At 47.6% G+C, this 22,812-nt stretch overlaps 11 protein-coding genes across 11 annotated transcripts; 8 read left to right on the top strand and 3 right to left on the bottom strand.

Moving 5' to 3' along the window:
• Nucleotides 1-187: 187 nt before the first annotated feature.
• KNAG0L00200 (GRAM and VASt domain-containing protein) lies at nt 188-2,041 on the top strand (the record flags this gene model as incomplete). The annotated part of the gene is made up of 1 exon (XM_022610609.1): nt 188-2,041. One exon carries the CDS (start codon nt 188-190, stop codon nt 2,039-2,041), a length of 1,854 nt encoding a protein of 617 aa, XP_022466888.1.
• A 190-nt stretch (nt 2,042-2,231) lies between these two features.
• On the top strand, nt 2,232-3,089 carry OTU1 (ubiquitin-specific protease OTU1; the record flags this gene model as incomplete). Its single annotated transcript, XM_022610608.1, has 1 exon — nt 2,232-3,089. One exon carries the CDS (start codon nt 2,232-2,234, stop codon nt 3,087-3,089), a length of 858 nt encoding a protein of 285 aa, XP_022466887.1.
• Nucleotides 3,090-4,390: 1,301 nt separating this feature from the next.
• KNAG0L00180 (uncharacterized protein) lies at nt 4,391-4,855 on the top strand (the record flags this gene model as incomplete). The annotated part of the gene is made up of 1 exon (XM_022610606.1): nt 4,391-4,855. The coding sequence occupies one exon, from the start codon at nt 4,391-4,393 to the stop codon at nt 4,853-4,855; it is 465 nt and encodes a 154-aa protein (XP_022466886.1).
• Nucleotides 4,856-5,471: 616 nt separating this feature from the next.
• BUD20 (Bud20p) lies at nt 5,472-5,939 on the bottom strand (the record flags this gene model as incomplete). The annotated part of the gene is made up of 1 exon (XM_022610605.1): nt 5,472-5,939. One exon carries the CDS (start codon nt 5,937-5,939, stop codon nt 5,472-5,474), a length of 468 nt encoding a protein of 155 aa, XP_022466885.1.
• A 599-nt stretch (nt 5,940-6,538) lies between these two features.
• On the top strand, nt 6,539-7,201 carry RPL10 (60S ribosomal protein uL16; the record flags this gene model as incomplete). Its single annotated transcript, XM_022610604.1, has 1 exon — nt 6,539-7,201. The coding sequence occupies one exon, from the start codon at nt 6,539-6,541 to the stop codon at nt 7,199-7,201; it is 663 nt and encodes a 220-aa protein (XP_022466884.1).
• A 231-nt stretch (nt 7,202-7,432) lies between these two features.
• FMP25 (Fmp25p) lies at nt 7,433-9,001 on the top strand (the record flags this gene model as incomplete). Its single annotated transcript, XM_022610603.1, has 1 exon — nt 7,433-9,001. The coding sequence occupies one exon, from the start codon at nt 7,433-7,435 to the stop codon at nt 8,999-9,001; it is 1,569 nt and encodes a 522-aa protein (XP_022466883.1).
• An 11-nt stretch (nt 9,002-9,012) lies between these two features.
• On the bottom strand, nt 9,013-9,720 carry BOS1 (Bos1p; the record flags this gene model as incomplete). Its single annotated transcript, XM_022610602.1, has 1 exon — nt 9,013-9,720. One exon carries the CDS (start codon nt 9,718-9,720, stop codon nt 9,013-9,015), a length of 708 nt encoding a protein of 235 aa, XP_022466882.1.
• A 299-nt stretch (nt 9,721-10,019) lies between these two features.
• SIC1 (cyclin-dependent protein serine/threonine kinase inhibiting protein SIC1) lies at nt 10,020-10,817 on the top strand (the record flags this gene model as incomplete). Its single annotated transcript, XM_022610601.1, has 1 exon — nt 10,020-10,817. The coding sequence occupies one exon, from the start codon at nt 10,020-10,022 to the stop codon at nt 10,815-10,817; it is 798 nt and encodes a 265-aa protein (XP_022466881.1).
• Nucleotides 10,818-10,849: 32 nt separating this feature from the next.
• Nucleotides 10,850-12,211, top strand: KNAG0L00120 (uncharacterized protein; the record flags this gene model as incomplete). Its single annotated transcript, XM_022610600.1, has 1 exon — nt 10,850-12,211. One exon carries the CDS (start codon nt 10,850-10,852, stop codon nt 12,209-12,211), a length of 1,362 nt encoding a protein of 453 aa, XP_022466880.1.
• Nucleotides 12,212-12,554: 343 nt separating this feature from the next.
• On the top strand, nt 12,555-14,270 carry KNAG0L00110 (amino acid permease; the record flags this gene model as incomplete). The annotated part of the gene is made up of 1 exon (XM_022610599.1): nt 12,555-14,270. The coding sequence occupies one exon, from the start codon at nt 12,555-12,557 to the stop codon at nt 14,268-14,270; it is 1,716 nt and encodes a 571-aa protein (XP_022466879.1).
• A 7,136-nt stretch (nt 14,271-21,406) lies between these two features.
• Nucleotides 21,407-22,087, bottom strand: KNAG0L00100 (mannoprotein; the record flags this gene model as incomplete). The annotated part of the gene is made up of 1 exon (XM_022610598.1): nt 21,407-22,087. One exon carries the CDS (start codon nt 22,085-22,087, stop codon nt 21,407-21,409), a length of 681 nt encoding a protein of 226 aa, XP_022466878.1.
• Nucleotides 22,088-22,812: the final 725 nt, after the last annotated feature.

Genomic DNA, 22,812 nt, shown 5'->3' with positions numbered 1-22,812 from the left:
CAGCAACTACAACTACCACAACCACTGCAACTGTCCGTCACCGAGTGCTCAAGAACAGAATTCGAAGGTCTTCAGAAACGAAGAAATATCGAACAACACGTGAGTCTTGAAGGTTTAAAGGGGAAGTGGTCGAAGGCGAAGGTGTTTGGACCATCGAGGGCTGTTGCTGAGCAGCTTGGTTAATTTGATGGGGACGGCAGCGATGGGAGAGAGCAATTGGGTCCGGGGGGTTTCTTCCGGGAGTTCTTCCGCTGGTGTAGGGACCGCGAAGGCCGTACCTGTGCTGGAGCTGCGGTGCGGGCCCTCGACGGCGACTGCTGCTGTTTCAGAGGTGGACCCTGTAGCGGTCGGGGCCCTGGTGGGCCCGCAGGATTCTGTGCAGTTCCCCTCGACAAGGGCGTTTATCACGATTCTGTTGTCGTCTTTTGGGAGTACAGGACAGGGCGGGATACCAGGGGAGGCAGACGTCGCTCGGTTCCATGAGTTGTTCAAGACTATTCCGGGGAGGGAGCAACCGCTGGCCAAGTTTGCCTGTGTGCTGAACAGGGGGGATGGTGACGAGCAGGCGAAAGCGGGTGCAGAACTCAGCCCGTACGTCGGAGAATTGTACCTGACAGGATCGCATCTGTGCTTTGCTACGGGGGCTGCGTCTGCAGGGTGGCTCTTCACTAGGTTGCAGATTTCACACTCTCAGATCGTCAGGATATACGAGTGCGAGGGGACGGGATCCAATGGTATTGCCATCGAAACGAACCTGGGAAAAGTACGGTTCAACGGGTTTGCGACGCAGGGCAAAGTGCTCGCGTTGATGAAAATGTGCTGGAACGAGGGCCATGGTGCAGACGGTGAGGCGCTTGCGAGGACACTCCAGGCACCGCTTCAACAACCTGCACCACCACCGCCACAGGCAGTTTCAGACCCTGCGTCCTCAGCGAAACGCGCTCCCTCGCTCCTCTCGTCAATGATCAAGAGAGTGTTGCAGGGGGACAGACAGCAGAGCGTACCGCAGAACAACGAATCGCTTATATCTTCCGCAGTAAAATCGATAGACGGCGATACCAATCCCAGCACAAAACAAGTCGCTCCTGGGGTTGCCAAAACTGCGGCTGTGTACGTCCTAAAACCACAGAACGGACTTGAATACACTTACACGGGACCCCTGTACCGGGAATACAATACACCTGTGAAACTCCCAGCAGACAGGGCCAAGAACGAAACGGAACTGTGCAACTTACACTTGGACGCGGCGCCAGGGGTCGTTTGGGAACTTCTGTTCTCGGAAAGCGAGACCGCTTTCTCACAGGAGACACTACGTGACCAAGAATCAAAGGATGTCACGCCGTTTGGACCCTTCACGGACAACAAACGTGCTTACTCGTACGTCAAGAAGCTAGCGTACCCCATTGGACCCAAATCGACAATATGCCACGTCGAGGAGGAGATTCTACACTACGACCCAAACGGGTACTGCGAGCTGCTCAGCACTACGAAAACTCCAAACGTTCCCAGCGGCGGAGCATTCTCCGTGAAGACGAGGTACGTTATATACTGGGACGGGCCAACGACTTGTTCGATCAAATTTACCTTCTGGGTGGAGTGGACTGGGTCCAGCTGGATCAAGTCCATGGTCGAGTCTAGCTGCAAGAGTGGGTTGGAGGAGGCCGCCGTGGAATTAAAGAAACTGATCCAGCGGTACGTTTCACAGAACGTCACAGAGGAGACGATCACACTGGGACCTGCAGCTGCGGAACAAGACACTGTGCTCGCAAAGGTATCAGACGCAACAGAGGAACAGACGCAGGGTGCTAAAGTCGTCGAAAACGTCACTGTGGTGCAAGAAAAACAGACAGTGGTGCAACGGACTGCGCTAAACTGGAGGAACTGTATATCGCTAGCGGTGATCATCCTCCTTGTGCTGAATTTCGTAGTGATGGCCCGTTTGAGTTTGCAGTTGGGTTCATTGAACCCAGCAGCCTCCGCCGATACATGGCGTTACTTTCCAAAGCTGTTGCCAGAGACACCAGCAAGACAAGGGACGTAACCGGGTACCTAATTCTTTTCCGCCCACTACATATACGGATACATATATTCTACACCACCATCGAACGCTATATTCTTATACCTTTATACTGAAATTTAATAGAGTTCTGAACTAGAGGTATGCCGTTCCCCTTAACGCGGAGAGGAGTTTGCAGTGGCCGACGGTATCGATAACCAAACGATTGAGGACGATGCCGATGAAACTGAAGGCCAACCATGCGTCGATTGGGAACAAAGTGGTCACCTTGAAGGAGGACGAACCCTCGGTTTTTGACCTTCTTGGTGCCTGTGGTGTCGAAAATGTCAGCAGCATCAGGTTTGGTTACCCACCTAGCACGCTGCCCATCACTGATGCAAACCTGGAAACCAAGCTGGACGATCTGGGGGTTCAGACGGGGGAACGGATAGTGCTTGAAACCGGGGACAGCAGAGGCGCAGTTATGAGCCCCCCCGCAGCTCCTACGAAACCGCATTTACAGATCCACAAGATTCCGGACGACAACTCATGTCTGTTCCACAGCGTATCATACTGCATATACAGGGATCTGACGTGGAGTGCCTCGTTGAGGCAGATTGTGTCCGATGTGGTTGTGGCGAACCCTCAGGAGTACACCTCGGCGATATTGGACAAGCCAAACCGTGAATACAGCCAGTGGATACTGCGGTCTGATTCATGGGGGGGTGGTATTGAGATCAGCATCCTTGCGAAGAGGCTCGCTACCGCGATATACGTGGTTGACATGGACTCTCTGAACGTGGACAAGTTCCTCGAGGCCGAGTTCGACAAGTTCATCCTCATCATGTTTAATGGTATCCACTACGATGCAATTGAGATGAGCGATGGACGTACCGTGTTTGATAAAACCGGGCAGGACGAACTTATCGCTGAGAGTCTCGCAATAGCCTCGGAGTTGAAGCGCACGGGTCATTCGTTCAACACACATGTAGCCAAGATCAAGTGCAACACGTGTGGTGACGTTTTCGTTGGCGAGAGGGCTGTTTCGAAACATGCAGAGTCCACGGGTCACACGAATTTTGGCCAAACATGATTGTACGTAAGAGGGGACCGTTGTGAGAGCCAAAATCGGAGGGAATAGGATTTAGTGTCCTAGGATTGCTCCTGTGGGGTACATAGTACTATTACATGTAATGAATTCCATGCAATACCACTAAAACAGTTTGAAATAAGGATTTGTCCCAATTTCTTTGCTGTAAGCCTAAGACTAGGTTGTTGGTTATGGACTGAGGGTCAGACTAGTTGATTATACAAACTATGCCATATACGCTAATATTTGAGTGCTTACACTAATTCACCCGTTGGATCTAACTTGGTATGTTTATATGAGGATAAATTGGGAACTCCCTTTGGGAATGGACTCATGACCCGTTACCCTATCCAATACAATACTGTGAACTATTTTAAGTCCAACATGCGAGATCATCAACTAGAGACATGCGGATGGCCCGTTATCCGGAACGTATGTAAACCACAAGGTATCTGCACCGACACCTTTCAAGACTGTCTCTGAATCCAGGACCCAACGAAGGGGTCTTAGACAAGGAAGTACAACTGCTATAACGAGATAATTATGTATACAGCGTAAATAACAATATCAAACAGTCCTTACACACTTTGAATCCATAGAACCTACTTTAGCTCTTACAGATTATTAGTTAGTCAGTAATTCCTGCTTGATTCCTTGTTTGTTGGTGATTTCTCTGTTGATTGATATTCAGAGAAGCTTCAAGGGTTTAGATAACCCCGTCGAAATCTGTGCGTCCCCCTATGGGGGCGTCTAATTTATTAGTGACGGCTACGTCGCTCTATGAAGCATCAGGTACGTATGGCGAACATATCGCGTCCACTATCTCAAACAGGCAACCAATAGGGTCCCGTAAACCAATAACTGCAAGCTCGTTCTATTAAAAGGTACATAAAAAGTTATGTAAAAACTACTAGTAGATTAGCTGGTGACTACTTAGGTGACTCAAAGTGCCTGTTTCGGTGCCTGTTTCGGTGCCTGTTCCGGTGCCTTACCGATACCAAACAATTGTAGACAATAGACCCACCACACCCGTGTTTTGAAATGTTGTCAAAGATCCCGAGGGATTAATGCTACTGTGCAGCTTTCAGGTTTATTTTGTTGCAACAAACAAACGAGAAGAAAGCACCTGCGGCCATAGGTAAGCTGGGCTGTAATTAATAGTATTGACTGTGAACCAACTTTGGTTGAGGGAAGGGAAAGTATATAAACGCGGCTTGCTCTCGAGTAGGTCTTCGTTCGTGAGTCTATTTCTGTTTCCATATAATTCTAGTTACGACTTCCCCCTACCGAAACCCAACATCAGCATGTGGACCATTTCGAACATTCGTGGACAAAAAGTAACCAAGATCTGTTTGGCAGTGTTGGCTGTTTCCTTCTTAATTCGTATCCTCGCCTCTATGTTACGTAAATATGTGTTAACCGCTGGCGCAATGTTCCTATGGGATGTGCATGTTAGAGCGAATGAAGTTTATGTCAATTCGTGCCCGATACTTAGTGCGGATGCTGTCTTGAAGCATGGATATAAATCAATTAGTTTAGCTAAGTTTTGCTTTGGCGTCTATGCCGTTTCTTTGTGTGCCAAGATAGGAGCTGTGCTGTGTGCAGGCGTAGTCGGAGTTAAAGTTTTGGATTATCTTATCGATACCAACAACATAATTCCTGAAGATATATATCCTCTGTCTCGATTAGATGAATCTTTGCTCTGTAGCGTTCTTAATTACTTTACTGTTTATATATTTCTTCAACACCTTGGTGAAACAGATCAGTAGTCAAAAAGGGGAAGTGATGTACAAACTGCAGTCGATCAATCACATACCTGTGTAGCAGGACTACACTTAAGCACATTTTTTGCGAAGTTTCGGTGGGATAGATTGAGGAGGCTTCATAAGTTAAATTAGTACTTTGGGGAAGGGATTACGATCACAATAAGCAGGCAAAGAACGGATGTATAGAAGAGTTTTGTAGCAAACAAATTACAATGTGTTACCGTAAAATTCGGTTGTTGATGTGGACTAAGATCCAACTAGTTAATTATACAGTTTAAGTACTATCAGTTGGTATCTAAGTATCGACTCTAGTCTACCCGGTAAATAAAGTTTGTAAGGACGATATGATGATCTCGCATGTCGGGTATATAATAATTCACAGTACTGTATTTAATAGGGTAAACGAGTCCTGAGTCCATTCCTAAAAGTAATTCCGCAATTTATCCTCACAAAGTTATTTGGCTGACATGCAAAGCCGGAGGCTTCTCCCCTAAGTAGAAATACATAGAGTACGATGACGATAAGCAATGACACAGATGTACAATAGCAGGAAATTGCCATATCCAATAATATACAATAAAATAATGAAGTAACAATGAATGTAGAGACGTGACAACGTTTAATCCTGCATGACCTGCTGCTCTACGTCCTGTTCCGTGAAGGGCAGGGTGGGTTCCGTCGATTTTATATCCTGCAGCGTGGTTTCCAAATGCTGTTTCAACTGTGTCTCGTTGTTTTCCTTCTCAACACCGACTTTCCCATTTATCTGTTCGACTCTGTTCAAAAACTTGTTCAAATCAAGCCCTGCAGCAGCGTTCGCAACATCCTGGGTGTAGGGCACGCCCTTGAGTTCTTTGACACGTCTCTTGTGCACTTTCGTCTTCAAATGTGTCTTGAGCGCGATCGCCGTCTCGCAGTACTTGGCGCAGTGTATACAGTAGTGCTGCCCTAGACCTGGTTTATTCTCATCGAGAGGCTGGTTCAACAGTTTCTGAATCGTCTCCGGGTTCGCCAGCTCCTCGTAGATAAGATCGAGATCCTTCGTTCTCCGCTTCGTCTTGTACCGCTTGACCGAGTATCTCCCCATTGCGTGACTGTGACTGAGATTGTAGCTTTACTACTGAACAAAAGCTCATCGCATCGTTTGCAATACTGTAATTCTATCTTTTTGTAAGAGAGCAAGAAAATTTTCACTGCAACGGTTACTATGGCAACGGGGGGGGGCAAGAGCACAGCAAGAGCAAGAACGAGTATCTTATAGTGTACTGCAACGACCAACCTTCCAGTGTTCCGTATTACAGAGGCGCGGTGGAGGTAGAGTTCTAGAGTGCTGTTCTAGACTTCCACACCCACTACCACTTACTCCAGACACCCATATGTGACTGCTTTCTAAAACACCCAGACCACCACAAACAAAATTTGTACACCCACAATATATATTTTTTTAAAGATTTTGTTTTATTTCCGAACTTTTGAAGTTTCCCAAAAAGGAAATTCTGGCAGACCGACGCAACTTTTTTTTGAAAAATTATATTTTCTGTTACCCCGCGCACTGCTTTTCTTAGTCAGCGCAGCGAACGATTATTTTATTATATAAAGTTGTCACTCGAGATGCGGTTTGCTTTGTGGTGTATCTCCTGTTGGTACGTTCAGTAGTGCTTCCAATACTGCAGACAAACATTCAAGATGGCCAGAAGACCTGCTAGATGTTACCGTTACCAAAAGAACAAGCCTTACCCAAAGTCTAGGTACAACAGAGCCGTCCCAGACTCCAAGATCAGAATCTACGATTTGGGTAAGAAGAAGGCGACCGTCGATGAGTTCCCTCTGTGTGTCCACTTGGTCTCCAACGAACTGGAACAATTGTCCTCCGAGGCTCTTGAGGCTGCCCGTATCTGTGCCAACAAGTACATGAGTACCGTTTCCGGTAGAGACGCCTTCCACTTGAGAGTGCGTGTTCACCCATTCCACGTCTTGAGAATCAACAAGATGTTGTCCTGTGCCGGTGCCGATAGACTGCAACAAGGTATGAGAGGTGCCTGGGGTAAGCCCCACGGTCTAGCTGCCCGTGTTGCCATCGGTCAGATTATCTTCTCTGTCAGAACCAAGGACAACAACAAGGCCGTCGTCATCGAAGGTCTAAGAAGAGCCAGATACAAGTTCCCAGGTCAACAGAAGATCATTATCTCCAAGAAGTGGGGGTTCACCAACTTGGACAGAGCAGAGTACGTCAAGAAGAGAGACGCCGGTGAGGTCAAGGACGACGGTGCCTTCGTCAAGTTCTTGTCCAAGAAGGGTCCATTGGAAGACAACGTCAGAGAATTCCCAGACTACTTCACCAGAGCTTAAACACCTGAGCAATTTTGAAAGGTGTATAGCGTCTATGTTCTGATCAGGCAAAGTGCGAACATCGCGTTCGCACTGGAGGCCTCATCCACACCCATCAACTTATGTATACTGTAGCTGAACGTGTGTATCTACCAACTTCAACAAAACGTTATATTCTTTATTATTTGGTTGTACTTGCAACTTGCACTGTACGTACTGAACCCATAAGAAGTCCCCAGCGAACTGTTCTTGATGTGGAGACGCTCACTGGTGAGACACTTTTCCCGGTCGTCACGGTTGCAGGTCGCACCGAAGTTTGACGATGCGGAGTTGCTAGCAAAGAACTTGAACAGACTGGAGTACAATCCAACAAGGAGAACAAGACCCGTAGAAGATGAGCCAACAGACACCAACCAACAGGAGATCCACAGGTCTGTACAGGTGCAACGGATCGGATCGCTTAGGAAATGGTCCTTGTGGGCGTTGCTATTGGGGGTTGCTGCAGGTGGGGCGTACTATGGGGGGTATTTTAGATCAGATGGGACCCAGGGCCAGGAACCACCCTCAACTAGACGTACGAGGAAGAGGAGGACGGTCCCCGCGGGGTTCAAAACCCAGCTAGACCCCAGCGTCCCCGGACTGTACTACATTGGCGACACGAATGACGGGTACACTGGAGTGCCCACAAGAATCTCACCACTAGACCACAGGACTTTGAGAGACGTCTGCATTGTCTCAGGTGAACGCGGGAACGCCATAATCGATAAGAGGGGCAACCTGTACAGATGGGAGCACAAACGAACTGGGGATACAGTGGAACCGGTACTTAGGGACCAACAATTGGTCAAAGTCAGACACTCGGGAGAATATCTCTATGCATTGAACGAGAGGGGACACGTACTGGTTGTTCCCTGGGGAAACAAAGAATCCCCTCGTCAATATACCTCACGGACAAGACACTGGTACTGGCCATTGTCTCACTACGATACGTACAACTGGAGACTACCGATTAAGGACAAAGTCGTTGACTTGGCTGCTGGAGGATCGCATCTCATATTGCTGACCGATGCGGCGCGCGCATACACATGCTCCACGGGCCCCACGGACGAGTCCCAGGGTCAGTTCGGGTTGTTGAATGAGATCCCACCAGTGAACCTCCCACAGCCAATTGAACTACTGAACCAGTTTATAGACGGTGGAGGAGTCGTGCAACAGAGACGTATTAAGCAGATCGCATGCGGCAATGTCCACACTGTGGCACTGGACGACCAGGGACGTGTACTCACTTTTGGTGCCAACACCTACGGGCAAGTGGGCGTGCCCTTCACATACTCGAATCTTCACGTCGTATACCCAAGGGAGCTCCCGGCCACGAAGTTGAAACCCTTCACCGGGGAAGAAACTGCAGTGAAGGCCATTGCTGCCGGTAAAGAAACGTCGTACCTTGTTCTAAGCAACGGTTCCCTCGTTTCCTTCGGTAACGGAGCGATCGGCCAACTAGGGAATGGGTCGATGAAGGGGAACCAATCTGCGCCAACTCTTGTAAAACTACCGAATGACCCACAGAACCGTGTACAAAGAGTGATCGCTGGTTCCAATGCGGACCACGCGTTTGCAGTGATGACGGACGGTACTGTTCTTGCTTGGGGGGCGAACGATGCGGGACAACTGGGCAATTGGAAGCATTACAAAGTGAGCAGACCCACTGTCTTGCCCTCCTTAACGTACGATGCAGCGGTCCCGCTGACGATTGATCCGGCAACGCAGAGTCTATCAATTGGGCCGCAGAGTTCATGTATATATTCTATTAATAGGAAGTAGTTAGGACGGTTCTAATGGAACCACTTGTACACGAAGTACATCCCTGTAAACATGAGGATGAGAGCTATCCAGAAGATGAGTTTATCTTTGAAGAGGCGGCTGTTGATCGACTGTATGGTGGACTCCGAGACGTGCAGCGTTCGCAGGCTCTTGGACATGGTGGACTGCATCCGCTCGAGTATCTCGTTCTGGTCGATTATATCGTGCAGCGATGCCTGGCCCATCTCCAATATGTAGTCCAACTGCGTGTTCCCGCGCTGGAAAATAGAGTTCTCCTTCTCAAGTCCCTGGTAGAGGGGCAGCGGTTCCTGCCGCTGTTGTTGTTGTGAGGAACCAGCACCGCCGCGCTTGTTCAGAGCGGTCTCGTCCATGAACGGGTTCTCATTCGCCGTGGAGGCTCCCTTGCCAAACAACTGTGTGCGCTGCTGTTGCTGCGAGTCGTTGTACTGCAACTTCAGCGCTTTGAACCGCTTCGTGAACTCGTCAAGGTCTCTCTGCAACCCAACGAGCCGGGCCTCGAACTTCTCGTCTTGGGGGGCACCAGAGTGTGCCACGAGGTACTCCCTGAACTGCCGTACGGTCTTCTCCAGCGCGACAAGCGTCGCTGCGATCGTGCCCTGCAGCGAGATCGGAGCCCCAAGCGGGTCCGCCTCGAACCGCGCGAGGTCCTTCTGCAGTGCGCTCTTCTGCTTCACGGCATGGCTGTAGATGGCGTTCATGTTAACCGGCACAGACCTTACACAGACCCAATGCGACCCGACGCGACCCGACCACAAGATGTCAAACTCGCCGTGGCTTGTCCTTCTCGAAGTGAAACTTTTTGGGAAATAGCGATGGCTTGGTTAAACTGCTGCGTTACTGCACTGGGAGGAAGAGCAGTGGTTAGCTGGGTCCCGCAGTAGTCATTAGCGAGGTATATATAGAGGATAGAATTAGTGCCAGAGTGCTGCTTTTAGGTTTAGCTTTGACACGTTACCATCCCTCCAACGAGTCACACACACACAAACACACACAAAGAATGAACCCTGCTACACCTCCACGGTCGAGGAGTTCGGTGAAGGGTCGCGAGCCAGCGGAGTCCCGGTTCGGGTCTGGCAATGGGGAGTCGCAGACGCTTCCACCACTGCCCAAAAAGTTGGGAGTGCCTCCTGAGACGCCGCAGAAGTCGGTACTGTCCGGGGCACCAGTGACTCCCTCGACAGTGCACCACCTGAACCGTGCGCCCGTGAGTTTGAAGTACCACAACGGTGCTGGTGACCTGCTGGCACCGCCATCACAGCTGCGGTCGCCGGAATTCTCACCCATGCGCAGAACGTCCATCGGGGAGAACAAGTCTGCCAGCAGAGTGCTCTTCCCACACAGTTTGCAACTAGACGCAGAGGCAGACGATTCTGAAGAGGAACTGTTGCTGCCGGCATCGCCCTGCAAGAAGAAACTACAGAAGACTGTCCCGGGGACACCGTCGCATAAGGTAGTGTCCTTCGAGCAGGCCCGGGAGTGGTGCGAACCGCAGATCCGCAGCGACAGCGACGACGACGAGGATAACACAGAGCATATAGTGACGGCGACACGACCCGCAAACCCGTTCATGACCAGTAGTGGGACCACCGCAGCGGAGAGAAGACGCAGGCAGGACGCTCTCCTCAGCGAGAACCCGCGGTTGCGAGACACAGTAACGTACGTCGACAAGCACGGCAATACAATCAAGGAGAGGCGGCTCACGCCAGCAGAGACACAGCAGTTCCAACCCAGAGCGCTCTTCCAAGAAGAACTGCGAGAGCAGCAGCAGCAGCGGGACGGGGACGACTCTATATAAGGATTATACCATACATAAACCAGGTGTCACTAATGTTACTCTATATTCAACAGTTAACAGATGCACAGAGGAGGGGCAGGATCACCACTTGGCATGCTTCTGATACACGGTGTAGTCGCAGGGTTGTTCGGGTGCATGGTTTCCCTTGCACTGCCCCTGGGGGATCAGTCTGCTCTTGTGGAAGAGTGGTCTCTCCCGGACGTGCTGAACACGAAGAGTCTCCCCCCGGTTGGCTGATGCAGGACAAAGTACAATGGAGGGAGGGCCGTTGGGTGCTGACGCAGAGGAGTGGATCTGCAGGGTCCGTATGGTCCCCACAACTACCGCTGTCCGCACTCGGGGAGCACTCAGGAGCGTTCACCACGGAATGGACCATCAGGGACACTGGAGGCAGTGAAGAGTCCTTCTCGGGGGCAATGGCACTATGGGTCGTCAAAGATACGGGTGCCGACATGTCCCACAACGATAAGAAGCTTTACAATGGGCCTGCCAAGTTTGAAGGGTTGCAGTTAGTGTTGGACAGTTCTGGTCCCTACGGTGACTCCCTGCGTGCACAGTTGAACGACGGTTCCGAGGAACTTACAAGTGAGTCCGTCTCCGAGCGACAGTTTGCCTCGTGTCTTCTGCAGTACCAGGGAGCGTCTGTTCCCTCCACGGTGAGGCTCAGTTATAATCCTGCAGATGGGCACCTGCTGAAAGTACAAGTGGACAACAGAGTGTGCTTCCAGACGCGCAAAGTAAAGCTATGGGACGCCACATCTCAGGGACAATTGCGCCTAGGGGTCACCGCGGTGACCCCCAAGGACACCACTACAGGCGAGTCCCTTGAGCTTTTGAAGTGGCAGACTTTCCGTGGGATGATTGCACAGTCGTACATCCCGAACGCCAAAGCGATGGGACAACCTGCTGTCGTGCGGAAGACGATCAACTCGCAGACGGGCGAGGAGTCCGTGCGTCTGCGCGATATCCTCGAGACCAGGCACGGCGAAGTGAACAACTACGAACTGTTCAAGAAACTGGACCGCCTCGAGGGCAAGATCCTTGCGAACGACCTGCTCCAGCTGGACTCCCGGCTGGACGAGATCGCAAGAGTCCAGGCAGCGGTCAGCGCGTACGTTGCTCACCTGCGGGACGTACTCGAGACCCGCCACGCGGGTGCCACACCTCCGACGGCAGACTTCTCGCAGTTCACTAAAGTCAACGAGAAACTGCTGCAGTTGCTCGAAGAGCAGGACAAGATCCGCACGCTCGCGAAGCAGCACGAGGGCGGGGCCGTGACGAACGTGCACACTACCCTCGCAGCCTGGCTTGTCCCCTTCGCCGCGATCATGCTGGGACTCGCGTACTACACGTTCACGATCCGCCAGGAGATCGCCAAAGGCAAGATGCTGTGAGCGAGCAACACCGGCCACTGCTACTGCTACCACAGCTGTCAGCTGTATCACCATCATCAACTGCGATGCTGTGCGGCGACGTCTTTTGTGACTACTTTTTGCACGTACGTTTTGCCTTTTGTGGCCGTCTTTACACCACAGTTTGGCGGGGGACCCTCTGCAACGTTCAAAGACTGTGGAAGACGGCGAACCGTGGGGACGCCTCTGGATGAGTAAGAGTGCATGGCGACGGGAACTGTGACAGGTCTGCACATATATATATATATATATATATATGTGTGTGTATGTGTGTGTGTCTGTTTTAGCTCGGTTCCGTTCATGACAACAGTTACCAAAGAGGTCAATGCCGTCTGAGGATGCTATTGTAAGCACGCAAGTGTCGCTGCACGACAAGAGCAGCAACAGCAGTCGCAGCAGCAGCAGCAATAATGATAATAGTAAAGTCAAGGCCGTTTACTCGACGCACTCTGTGCTTGAGGGCGTGCACTCGCTCGAGAGCATCGAGTCGGCCAGTTTCGACCCGGAGTCCAATATCAGAGAGGACTTGAAGAGGGATCTCTCGCCCAGACACATCAACATGATCTCCATTGCCGGTGTCATTGGTACCGGGTTGTACCTGTCGACGTCGAAGTCTCTGCACGTCGGTGGGCCAGCGTCGCTGTTCATGAATTACAGTATCTTCGGTGGTGTCGTGTACTTGACCATGATGTGTCTCGGGGAGATGTCTACGTACATGCCCATCAGTGGGTCCTTCTGCTCGTACGCAAAGAAGTTCGGATCCGAGTCGTTTGCGTGCGCCCTGATGTGGAACTACTGGTTCAACGACGCAGTGTCCGTCGCTTCGGACCTGACCGCGCTGCAATTGGTCCTTGACTACTGGAAGACAAAGGACCACCATTTCCCCTACTGGGCAGCGTCCCTACTCTTCTGGGTGTTTGTCCTCCTGTTGAATGTCATTTCGGTGAGACTGTACGGGGAGGCAGAGTATTGGTTGGCCCTTCTGAAAGTGATCGCCATCATCATCTTCTTCATCTTGTCCATCGTCGTCAACGTTGGGCACAACCCTGAACACAAGTACATCGGATTCCACAATTGGAACCACGGAGACGCACCGTTCGTGAATGGCTTTAAGGGGTTCGCATCCTTGTTTGTCAGTGCGTCGTTTGCCTACGGTGGGACAGAGTCCATCACTTTGACGAACGGTGAAGCGACAAACCCAGTGAGGAACACCCCAAAAGTGATCAAAACGGTCTTCTGGAGAATCCTAATCTTCTACGTCTTCTCCGCATTCTTCATCGCCATGAATGTGCCCTACGACTACCCAGGCCTAGCGACCAAATCCGTCATGACTTCACCCTTTACGATCGTCTTCCAAATGGCAGGTTCAAAGGGCGCAGGGTCCTTTATGAACGCTGTGATCATGACTAGTGTCATCAGTGCGTGCAACCACGCACTGTTTGCTGGTTCACGTGTCATGTACAACATGAGTCTCGACGGATACTTGCCCAAGTGGGTAACGAAGACGAATAGATACAAGGCCCCTTACGTTGCAGTGGCAATCACTTGGGCGGTAGGTGGGTTGTGCTTTGGAGCCAGCTTTATTGGCGCAGGGACGGTTTGGATTTGGCTGCAGAATATTGTTGGTGTCTCCAACCAGATTGCGTGGCTGTGCATCGCCATCACATCCATCAGATTCAGAAGGGGACTCGAGCTTCAGGGGAAAACGCACGAGTTGAAGTTCAAAAACTGGACGTACCCATGGGGACCTTACTTTTTGGTGGTTTTCGTATCGTTTGTTATCTTAATTCAAGGATGGTCTGCTTTCGACCCATGGAGCACTTCGAATTTCTTTTCTGTTTACTTGGAACTGTTCGTGTTCCCAGCTTGCTACTTGATTTGGTGGCTGTACAAGAGGGACAAGTTTATCAAGTACGAAGATATGGATTTTGTCACAGATAAGTATATCCCAAGTAAAAAAGTCAACGAGTTGAACGAAAGGTTGGATAATTTGAAGGGCTGGCCTAAATGGAGACAGTACATGAGTGACTATTTTTTCTGAACATCAATGGGCTTCTCTCTTTAAACTTCTTCATATTCCTTTTACGTAAAAACTGTATATCTGCATTATAATAAACAATACCGCATCATGAATCGTTAAGATCTCTACGGAAAATTCTCCGGTTCAAAGATGAGGACGCACAGTATTAACCAAATTTCTTGTAACAACTGCGTATTTTGTGCCTTCTCTATGTTCGTTCTTAAAGTATGAGGGTATGTCAAGGTTGAATGATGTAGACTAGGTAAAACTAGTCAAGTCTGTATGGTATTTTCCGAATATGCTATATACGCTAGTTTATCTGTAAGCTAGATCTTCGTATGATTAATGTATGCCTCGTTATCTGTTTCTAGTGTTACTTGTTCCCTCACTATCTCACCTGGTCAATATTCAAAGAGGCTTTGGCTTTGGAGTTTTTAGCTTCAGTTTATCAGGGCTTAAACTGCTGGGAAATTTAGAAGCGCACTCTAGGGACCAGAATCTTAACTTTTATTATTTTGTGAAGTTGAACCTTTGCAAACCAAGTTCAATTAAAATGTAAAACAAAAACCGCATTAGACTGTCGGCCGTAAAACTTTTGCCCTCCTATGTCGATAATTCTGTAGAGTGCGCTGCCGGTTCCATTCGATACATCTACAAATCCCATTTATTAGAAAGAAATGTACGTAAAAAAAACTAGTGTATCCCAAAGGTGTTTAACTAACCCTTCACTGAGCTCACCACTGGAATGTTATAGATGAACTTAGATAAATTCTGATAAACATCCCAGGAGGTTAAACCTATATTTGAATAAGGGATAGTCATAAATTTATGGAGAATATTTTTTGGTTCTCCCCGATGTAAGTGATCGCACGTCAATTAGTAAAGCTGTCACCACTTCTAAGCTCTTAAATAGTTTTGGAAACGTTGACGCTGTTCATCAGACAGTCGCGAATCTTATCGGGAATGGTCTCAACACAGCAAACCTCAATTACCATCAATACTATAACAAAGGCACAAGCTACACCCAGCGTAATTATAATGTTGCGCATCGTAACCATTGTATTTCTTTGTCTTGACATACTTACATGAACACAGATGGCTGATTTGACCTTTTTAAGCTCCTTGTTGAGCTTACAAATTTCATCGTGCTTTTGAGATACGCTAAAGTCTTCTGAAACTAGTGTGGATCGGATTTGTTGTCTAATCCTTTGCAGTTCATCAAATTTTTATATCAAACTCATTGATGCCAGATCTTATCAATTCAGAAGACATAGACACTCCTCAATGGTTTTAGACGGTCTCTGTTCCTTTATTGGTGAATTAAAGCTTAAAATGTGGTAATTCCAACCTTTTTTTGAGCAAGTTTTTTTCCCTTTCATTCGAAAATAAAAAAAGGTTCTTATAAGAGTTACGTTTACCAATCTTTCTGCACAAGGACTTCTCAAACTTAAAGTGGGTTTAGCTCAAGCATATATACAGGCTAAAACATGCCAGAAAGTAACTTAGAGCTTACTTCAACAGATAATCTTGGTTCAGATGCTTTTCTTTACCGATCTGCAATACAAAAATTGAAAGGTGATGCCAATGCACTAGTCCAATTTACAATTATCCTCGAACAAGAAAAAAATGAAAAAAATCAATTCTATAAACCGATTAATTAACAGGCTTGAAATAGAATATGAACGAAATTTTGATAGTTTATTCATCGAAGAGGACCAAAGAAGACAAAGATTTGAGGTAGATGTTCTAAAAGGGCTCTTATTTTTCTGCGTGCTTGTGATTATTTGTATAACCATTTGTATCGGTGCAAGTCGGGATGTTTCGAAAGTTTTGAAAGACGTTTCTCGATAAAGAAAATTGGACGACAGAAACTGTTGGGACATCCTGTCTTTCGTTGCACTTAGAAATAATCATCTGCCATGGGAATCCAGATGGCGAAAGAAAATAGCTGACGAAAGGTGTTCCGGTCGGGATTATAAGGACGGATGTTTCGAAAAAGATCATTGCATGTCAAGAGAGAAATTCCATGCGATCTAATTAAAATAATAGAAAATTTTGAAAAGGATCGGACCAAACCTTTTCATTCAACTAGCACGACATAATGTTGTTTACCACTTATTTTAGAGCTACTTGTTTGTGCTCAATGCACAGCTGGAAATGTCTGTGGCTACTCACTCTAAATTTACTGGCGCCTTTTTTGTGTGTACAGTACTAAAGCATGGGATTAGAATATGATAACCTTCGTACAAACCGTTACTGTAAGTAGAGTTTTTAGAGAACACTCCACGTGCACTTTTGATAGAACTGAGGTTGCAAATACCCCCCGTTGAATTCACCCAGGTCCCCACACCAGCTACCAGTTTGGACAACTTGCTGGTTATAACCAACGGGCATATCTGTTGCGAGTGATGTTGATATTACTAACACAACAGATAGCTTCAAAAGCGGACGCATAGACTTAATGTATACTTCATATTTGCGAACAGTTTCTGGCAGCAGTCATACCTACTGTTTTGTTAGCAAAACCAACCAACTGATAAATAAAAACAAGCACTGGCAAAATAATTTACACTGCAAGTAATCGCTTCCAGAGTCCCGACGCACTTGTCATGAAATCCCAACCAAGGGAACAATGTTGATATATATTGTCAATGGATTATTTTTTTAAAAGAATGAACTCTCCAGCAGGATCAATGCCAGATTAAACGATCTTGATTTGTCGGTGCTGACTGGGCTGTGAATATCCCTCATACTCGTGCATTGTGCGCCAAGCCTGCGTCAGGATCTCCTGCAGCTGTCATGTTTTCCTCGTCACAAAGAGTGCTAATTTTCTGTCAGTGTAATCCGTTAGCAGCATGTTTTTGATCACCAGCAAATGCTCCAGAATCCCAGATGGAGTTAATGAAAATGAAAAGGTTTATATGCTTCTAAGAGAAACGAAGTATTATCTTATCGACAAGCGTTAAGTTCCGGTGCATCTATAGTGTGCTTTCAATAGACGCGGACCAGCTGGGCTCAAGATGGAAACAATCACAGTAAAATCAGTTCGTCATAGTATGCTGGTCAACCAGCCCAAAGGTTCAAACACCCGGGAATCGAAACGAAACGGGAACTCATAACACGTACCACCACCTCATGACCCGAAAGGGCCATACCCTGTCAAACTGTACTTCCCTTCTGGGACATGAAGCTGAGTTACCGACGCAAAAATGTTCTATTGTTTGATTTGTATTACGGCAGCATTTTTTGCCTGCAGGCAAAAAATGCGCATTCTCCGCGTCACTCAAAAACGGAAAATCTCACAAAACGCCGTACGATTTTTCTGTAACGAACCAGCAGCTTGGTATGTTTTGGAGCTGGTAAGATAAACAGTTCCCTGGATCTTAGACTATTGCATCCCCGGATACAAACGGGAAGCTTGGTAACTCTCTGTTTTCACAAACACCAGACTTTTTCGCTGAATTGCCTCCCTTTCTTTCAACTCATGATGGGGAGTGGTAACCCCACAGCTTGGTAACCTCAGTGTTTGGCGTTATATAAGCACAGGTGTCTGAGGGCATAGCCTGTCCAATTCAATGTCATAGTAAGCAAAGCAAATATCTACTATGTCCTCAAGCTTTGCGAGACCGGTATTCGTACTGCTGTCGCTGTTTCATCTCATCGCGGCACAAGCTGGACTTGTTATCACCAACGATACAACTTTAACTGGGGATATTGAGTTCACATATCCCGTTACAATCTAGAAAGGGGCAACTCTGATTATGGCCAGCGGAAGTTACACTTTTTCGGATGAGTTAAATATAGGGCCGAAACATTTCGATAACTGATTTAGATTATATGATCACTACTTGTTCGTCACGAGAAGGTATTATCTTAATGAGTGGAAATCAAAGCGGAATAATACCCGCATTATCGTTCAAAGGTCCCTTTTCTCCCGTTCCTGAAACCGATAACCACTACAGAAATACCGGGCGGCACACTCGCTGTAGAATACGTCACCTCCTACTCAAGAATCGAGGAGAACGGAACATGTGGGTTTGGGAGCACTGTATACTCGACGACCTATTCGACTTCTATTAGTGTGAATCCGTCTAGCCATCTCTCCTCCAGTGTGAGCTTGTCTGTGTCCCATTCTTTCCGCACCTCGTTGGTGAGTAGTACCAGTGTTGCTTCTTCGAGACGCCACTCATCCAGCAGGGGTGTTTCAAGTACACCTTCAGTGTCCGGTTCTTCTCGTAGTTCCGCGAATGGTGAGTTTGTTAGATCGTCTAACCCTGTGACCTTGTCAGGTGATACCTCTTTCACCTCCAGTTCCATTAAGTTGGGACACAGATCGGGGTACAGTAACAGTACCGTTTCTGCATCAGCTGGAAGAATCACTCCAACTGAGAAATCAAAAACGGAAACAGGGAAACCATTCGACAGATCGCAAACAGACGCACTGTTTAAGACGACTACGTACACAACCCTCGAGTACACCAAAGTGACATCCACTGTGGTTGTGTGCGACTACACCACCAGCGATACCAATGGTGAAATTGTTACCACACGCACAACCTTCCCTGTCGGTTCTACCCCAGCAAATATGAAGGGTGAGTTACACACGACTACCATTATTTCTACATGTACAGAGGGCTGTAGGACCCACGCGACAAAGCCTGCAAATAGCCCAGCCTACAATAGTCAACATTTGGGCGGTGTTGCCAATGCTTTGAAACAGTCGGCCCATCCAAAGGGGAGTAAGAATATGGAAACTAGTAACCAACCAGCAGCTAAAATTTACGCTTCTACAATTAAATCTGTAACAGCGACTACCAGAGAATCGAACGGTATTCCATCAGCACCCAAGCTTGTGCCTGCCGGTTCGGGCGTCTCAGCCAAGATTGCCACTACGGCGGGTGTTTCAGTCTACGATGGAAGCGGGTCTGTTCTCAGACCTAGTCTATCCTGGACTGCTGTGTTTGCTGCTCTATTACTGGGTACCGTGTGAACAGTGTATGCCACCTCTCTATATATCTCTAACTTTCTACGGCATTTATTTCACCTCAAGGTCTAACCAGCGAAAGAAGTGTGGGGATAAATTATAGAATACCTCTTGGCAATAACCTTGGGTAACGAGGTAAGAACAGCATCATTCGTAATACTGCATGTAGGGTTAAGTTATTATGTCTGGTTGTCTCTACATACTTTAGCTCTTACAGAGACGCTACAGTGTCAAGAACTTTTTCTGGATATAGAAATGACTATGATAAGAATGTGAAAGTATGATTATTGTCGTAACACACTGTGGGATAATGAAATTCATCACATATATAAAGCTTACTTAAATCAAGTGAACAGATCTCTCAGATACAAAACAGAAGAATTCCATAAACTGTTGAAAATTGAATGAATACTGCAATTGAAGGTGAAAAGAAGCTGCGATGTCCATTCAGGCCCGAAGTCTAGGAATGGTGTGAAACAATAAACATAGAAAAAAGACGAAGCACTGGCGGGTATGGACAAAAGCTGCGAGTTTGGAAATGCTTCATATCGCGGGTTGAGAGGGGAAATTAGTTTTGTAAAAGAATTAAATTAACTCTCCACGGTAAAGACTCGGACTTCTTGAAAAGTATCAGCTAAAGCTGTTATATATAAGTTGTATATCTTATTCTCATCCTGGCGAGGTTGATAATTCCTACAAGAGTATCATACCCACATTCCTTCATGTCTTGGTCAGGAGGAAGAAATAACTCAAAGATGAGGTTTTTCAAGGGCCTGTGTCATCCTAGAATCATGCGGATTTTGCATACCATAGAAAAATGCCCAGACTTGTGAATTATGTCAACGTGTACCAAACATAGTGTTTTATTTACCAAACAGAAAGTTGCAGAGATGCAGAGACGTACACACGATATTGTCTAGATATTCTTGTCACCGCTTGCAATGTTGCAGTAAAAAATAAACTGTTGGCTTTTTCCTCATTCCTATGGCAAAATCTACACTCTTCCTTGAAAGAAATGTTGCACATGCCAAGATATTTTTAGTGCTGACTTTCAAGTGGGGGGTATTATAAGTATGGCAGTATTTATGAACGTGCGCAATCACTAAACACAACCTTGCTGGTTTGGATCAATTTGCTGCACGATAACTCTCTTTGCTGGCGACCAAGGTGCTTGAACTGTAAAGAATCTCTTCCAGGTAAGTCAACTACGGGTTTTCGCAGTTTGCGAATCACCAAAATTACCATCCTGTACAGTTCCCAGGGCTGAAGCTTAGGATTGTCCTCCCGGACGTACCTTTTGCTTGTGATCCAGAAGTCTCTCAAACGCTGTCCCTTCCACTAACGCTTCTCTAAAATGTTTCCTAGAAACTCTCACTGTAGGTTATCGACCGGCGGTTGCAAATATTCCCTTCATACAGGGTCGAGCTTGAAAAACTCAGTGGTTCCAGGGGTCGTCATTGTGTCGATCTAAAACGCACGTACATTTCATAAACTCTAGAGCACAAAACGTAAAAGTTGGTGCTCGCTGCTGGTCTTCAGAGGACTGCATTTTAAAAGAAAAGTATATATCCGTATAGAGATACGATCAAATACGTTAAACGTTAGAAGTAGAAAAGCGAGGTCAACAGAGCTGAAGAGTAATGCTCCCACAGACCGTCCTCTCCAGCAATTTAGTAAAAGGCGTCGTCAGTGGGAGTGCTAATTAGCCGAGGGCGCAGCAGAGTATCTCGTTGACAGAGTGCTGGCAGTTGGATAGACAGTGGTTTTCATCTCGCATGTTCCTCCGGCAGCTTCGGTGTAGTAAGAGGTTGTCTGCGTCACTGTGTGCCCCTCCCCCACCACGGTCGTTGTGGTGACTGGGTCTGGGATGGAGGGAAAAGAGTCTGTGAATGATATGCCTGGGTTGGTATTGTAAATGCTTTCTGTGGCCCGCAAAGTGAAGAGGTCCTGCTTTATTCCGCATGGAACAATAGTTCCGTCAATGTCAGCAATAGTAGCCACGGCATCTGGGAACCCAATTGACAGCTTTCCATCTTGTAAAGTCGTCTTCATATCTGGGAGTAAACTGGTGGGCGTCAGAGAAAACGCGACTATCGAACCCTTGAGTCCGCGAACACTGATGCTTGTGGAGAAATTGGCGGGCAAGTATAGTGCTGAGTCCTTCAACTGGATTTCAGGGCCGCCGGCATTTTGTTTCAGCATTTAGACCAATATATGAGTTGGTCACCTCCACACTTCCAGTCCCCTCGACGGGGGCATAAAAACTTACCGCGTTCCCTGCAAGCAAGTAAACAACGTTGCCTTCGATGAATTTTTCTGTCCCACTTACGACCACCTTCCCATTGTTGATGAATGGTGTTTTTTTTGGGTCAAAAGCGTCACCAAAAGCAATAGCTGAATGTGCAGGTCCTTCGTCAAGACTCCCTGCGTCGATAGTACCATCGTTGATAAAAACTTCCAAACCTTCGAAAGTGACGGCGGGCTGAACCACTGCGGAACCTTTGACGTAAATTGATCCGGAGTTATAGAAGCTAGTGAAGAACATATCAACATCGTTTGAAACGGCCAATTCGAAGGACCCAGTAACGTTTAGGGAACTCTCCCTGTTGAAAGAGACAGTGCCGTCAACATTGCGATTGTCTAAGACAAGACCGCCATGAACGCTCAGGTCGTTCTCAAACTTGTAAACAGAACCTTCTTTCAGTGTTAAGGTGGCGCCGTCCTCGATGGTTACGGCCTCGCTAAAGGTTTGGTCGCCAGTAAGGGTCGTGTCCTCGGTCACGGTAAGTGCTGCGACAATTTTCAGAAGCGACGCAAATAAAAGAAGCAGTTCCCCTGTGCTGTGGTAGTGCATGTTGGTTGTGTGTTTTATTTTCTGTGATGAGAAGGTCCTGCGAAAGAACAGAGAGAATAAGGAAGTGACACGCGGATTCCAATAGTTGGAATCTGTGGCCTTTATATAATAGTTGGCGAAGCTGGATCAGACCTCATTAGCTTGGGTCTGTCCGTTTGTCACGTAGCTTGCATGCTGCATGCTGCATGCTGCATGTTGCATGTTGCATGTTGCTTGTTGTGTTTCTCGGGGCCGTGGAATTGATTCGTTCCCCATTTCGAGAGACTTGCCTGGCCCGTTTGTGGGCCAACCCCGTTTTTTGCCCTCTCAAGGGGGCTATGACATACTGGAAACGCTGTTAGTGCTTCTTCTTGTTGCATGCATCTGTTGCTTAGGGGGCCTTACTATATTTTCCCTGTTGCTTAGTTTTAGGTTAGGAAGCTCTGCGAATTTTGCCAAAAAGAGACATGATAGCGGAACTAGATCTCGCGTGACGGTTGGAGAACTGCTGCCTGCCACACTCGGTGAGCCTTTACTGGAAGCTAGACAGCTGTGATTGGAATGTTGAGCAGTGATAAGTGTCGATGCAGCAGATTGGAAGTTGAGGGGAGAAGTGGACTCGGCAGCCACCAAAACTGTCTCTTATTTTTGAAATCTTCGCCGTAAGATTTAGTAACGACGGTGCTGCACAAGTAAAAGTTAATATGCAGTCAACAACCCTCTCGCAACACAACAAGAAAGGTAAT

This window comes from Huiozyma naganishii, chromosome 12, assembly GCF_000348985.1.
Source record: "Huiozyma naganishii CBS 8797 chromosome 12, complete genome".
Taxonomy (NCBI): domain Eukaryota; kingdom Fungi; phylum Ascomycota; class Saccharomycetes; order Saccharomycetales; family Saccharomycetaceae; genus Huiozyma; species Huiozyma naganishii.
Note: the sequence above shows the minus strand (reverse complement) of the source record. Positions and strands in the feature narration are given on the sequence as shown.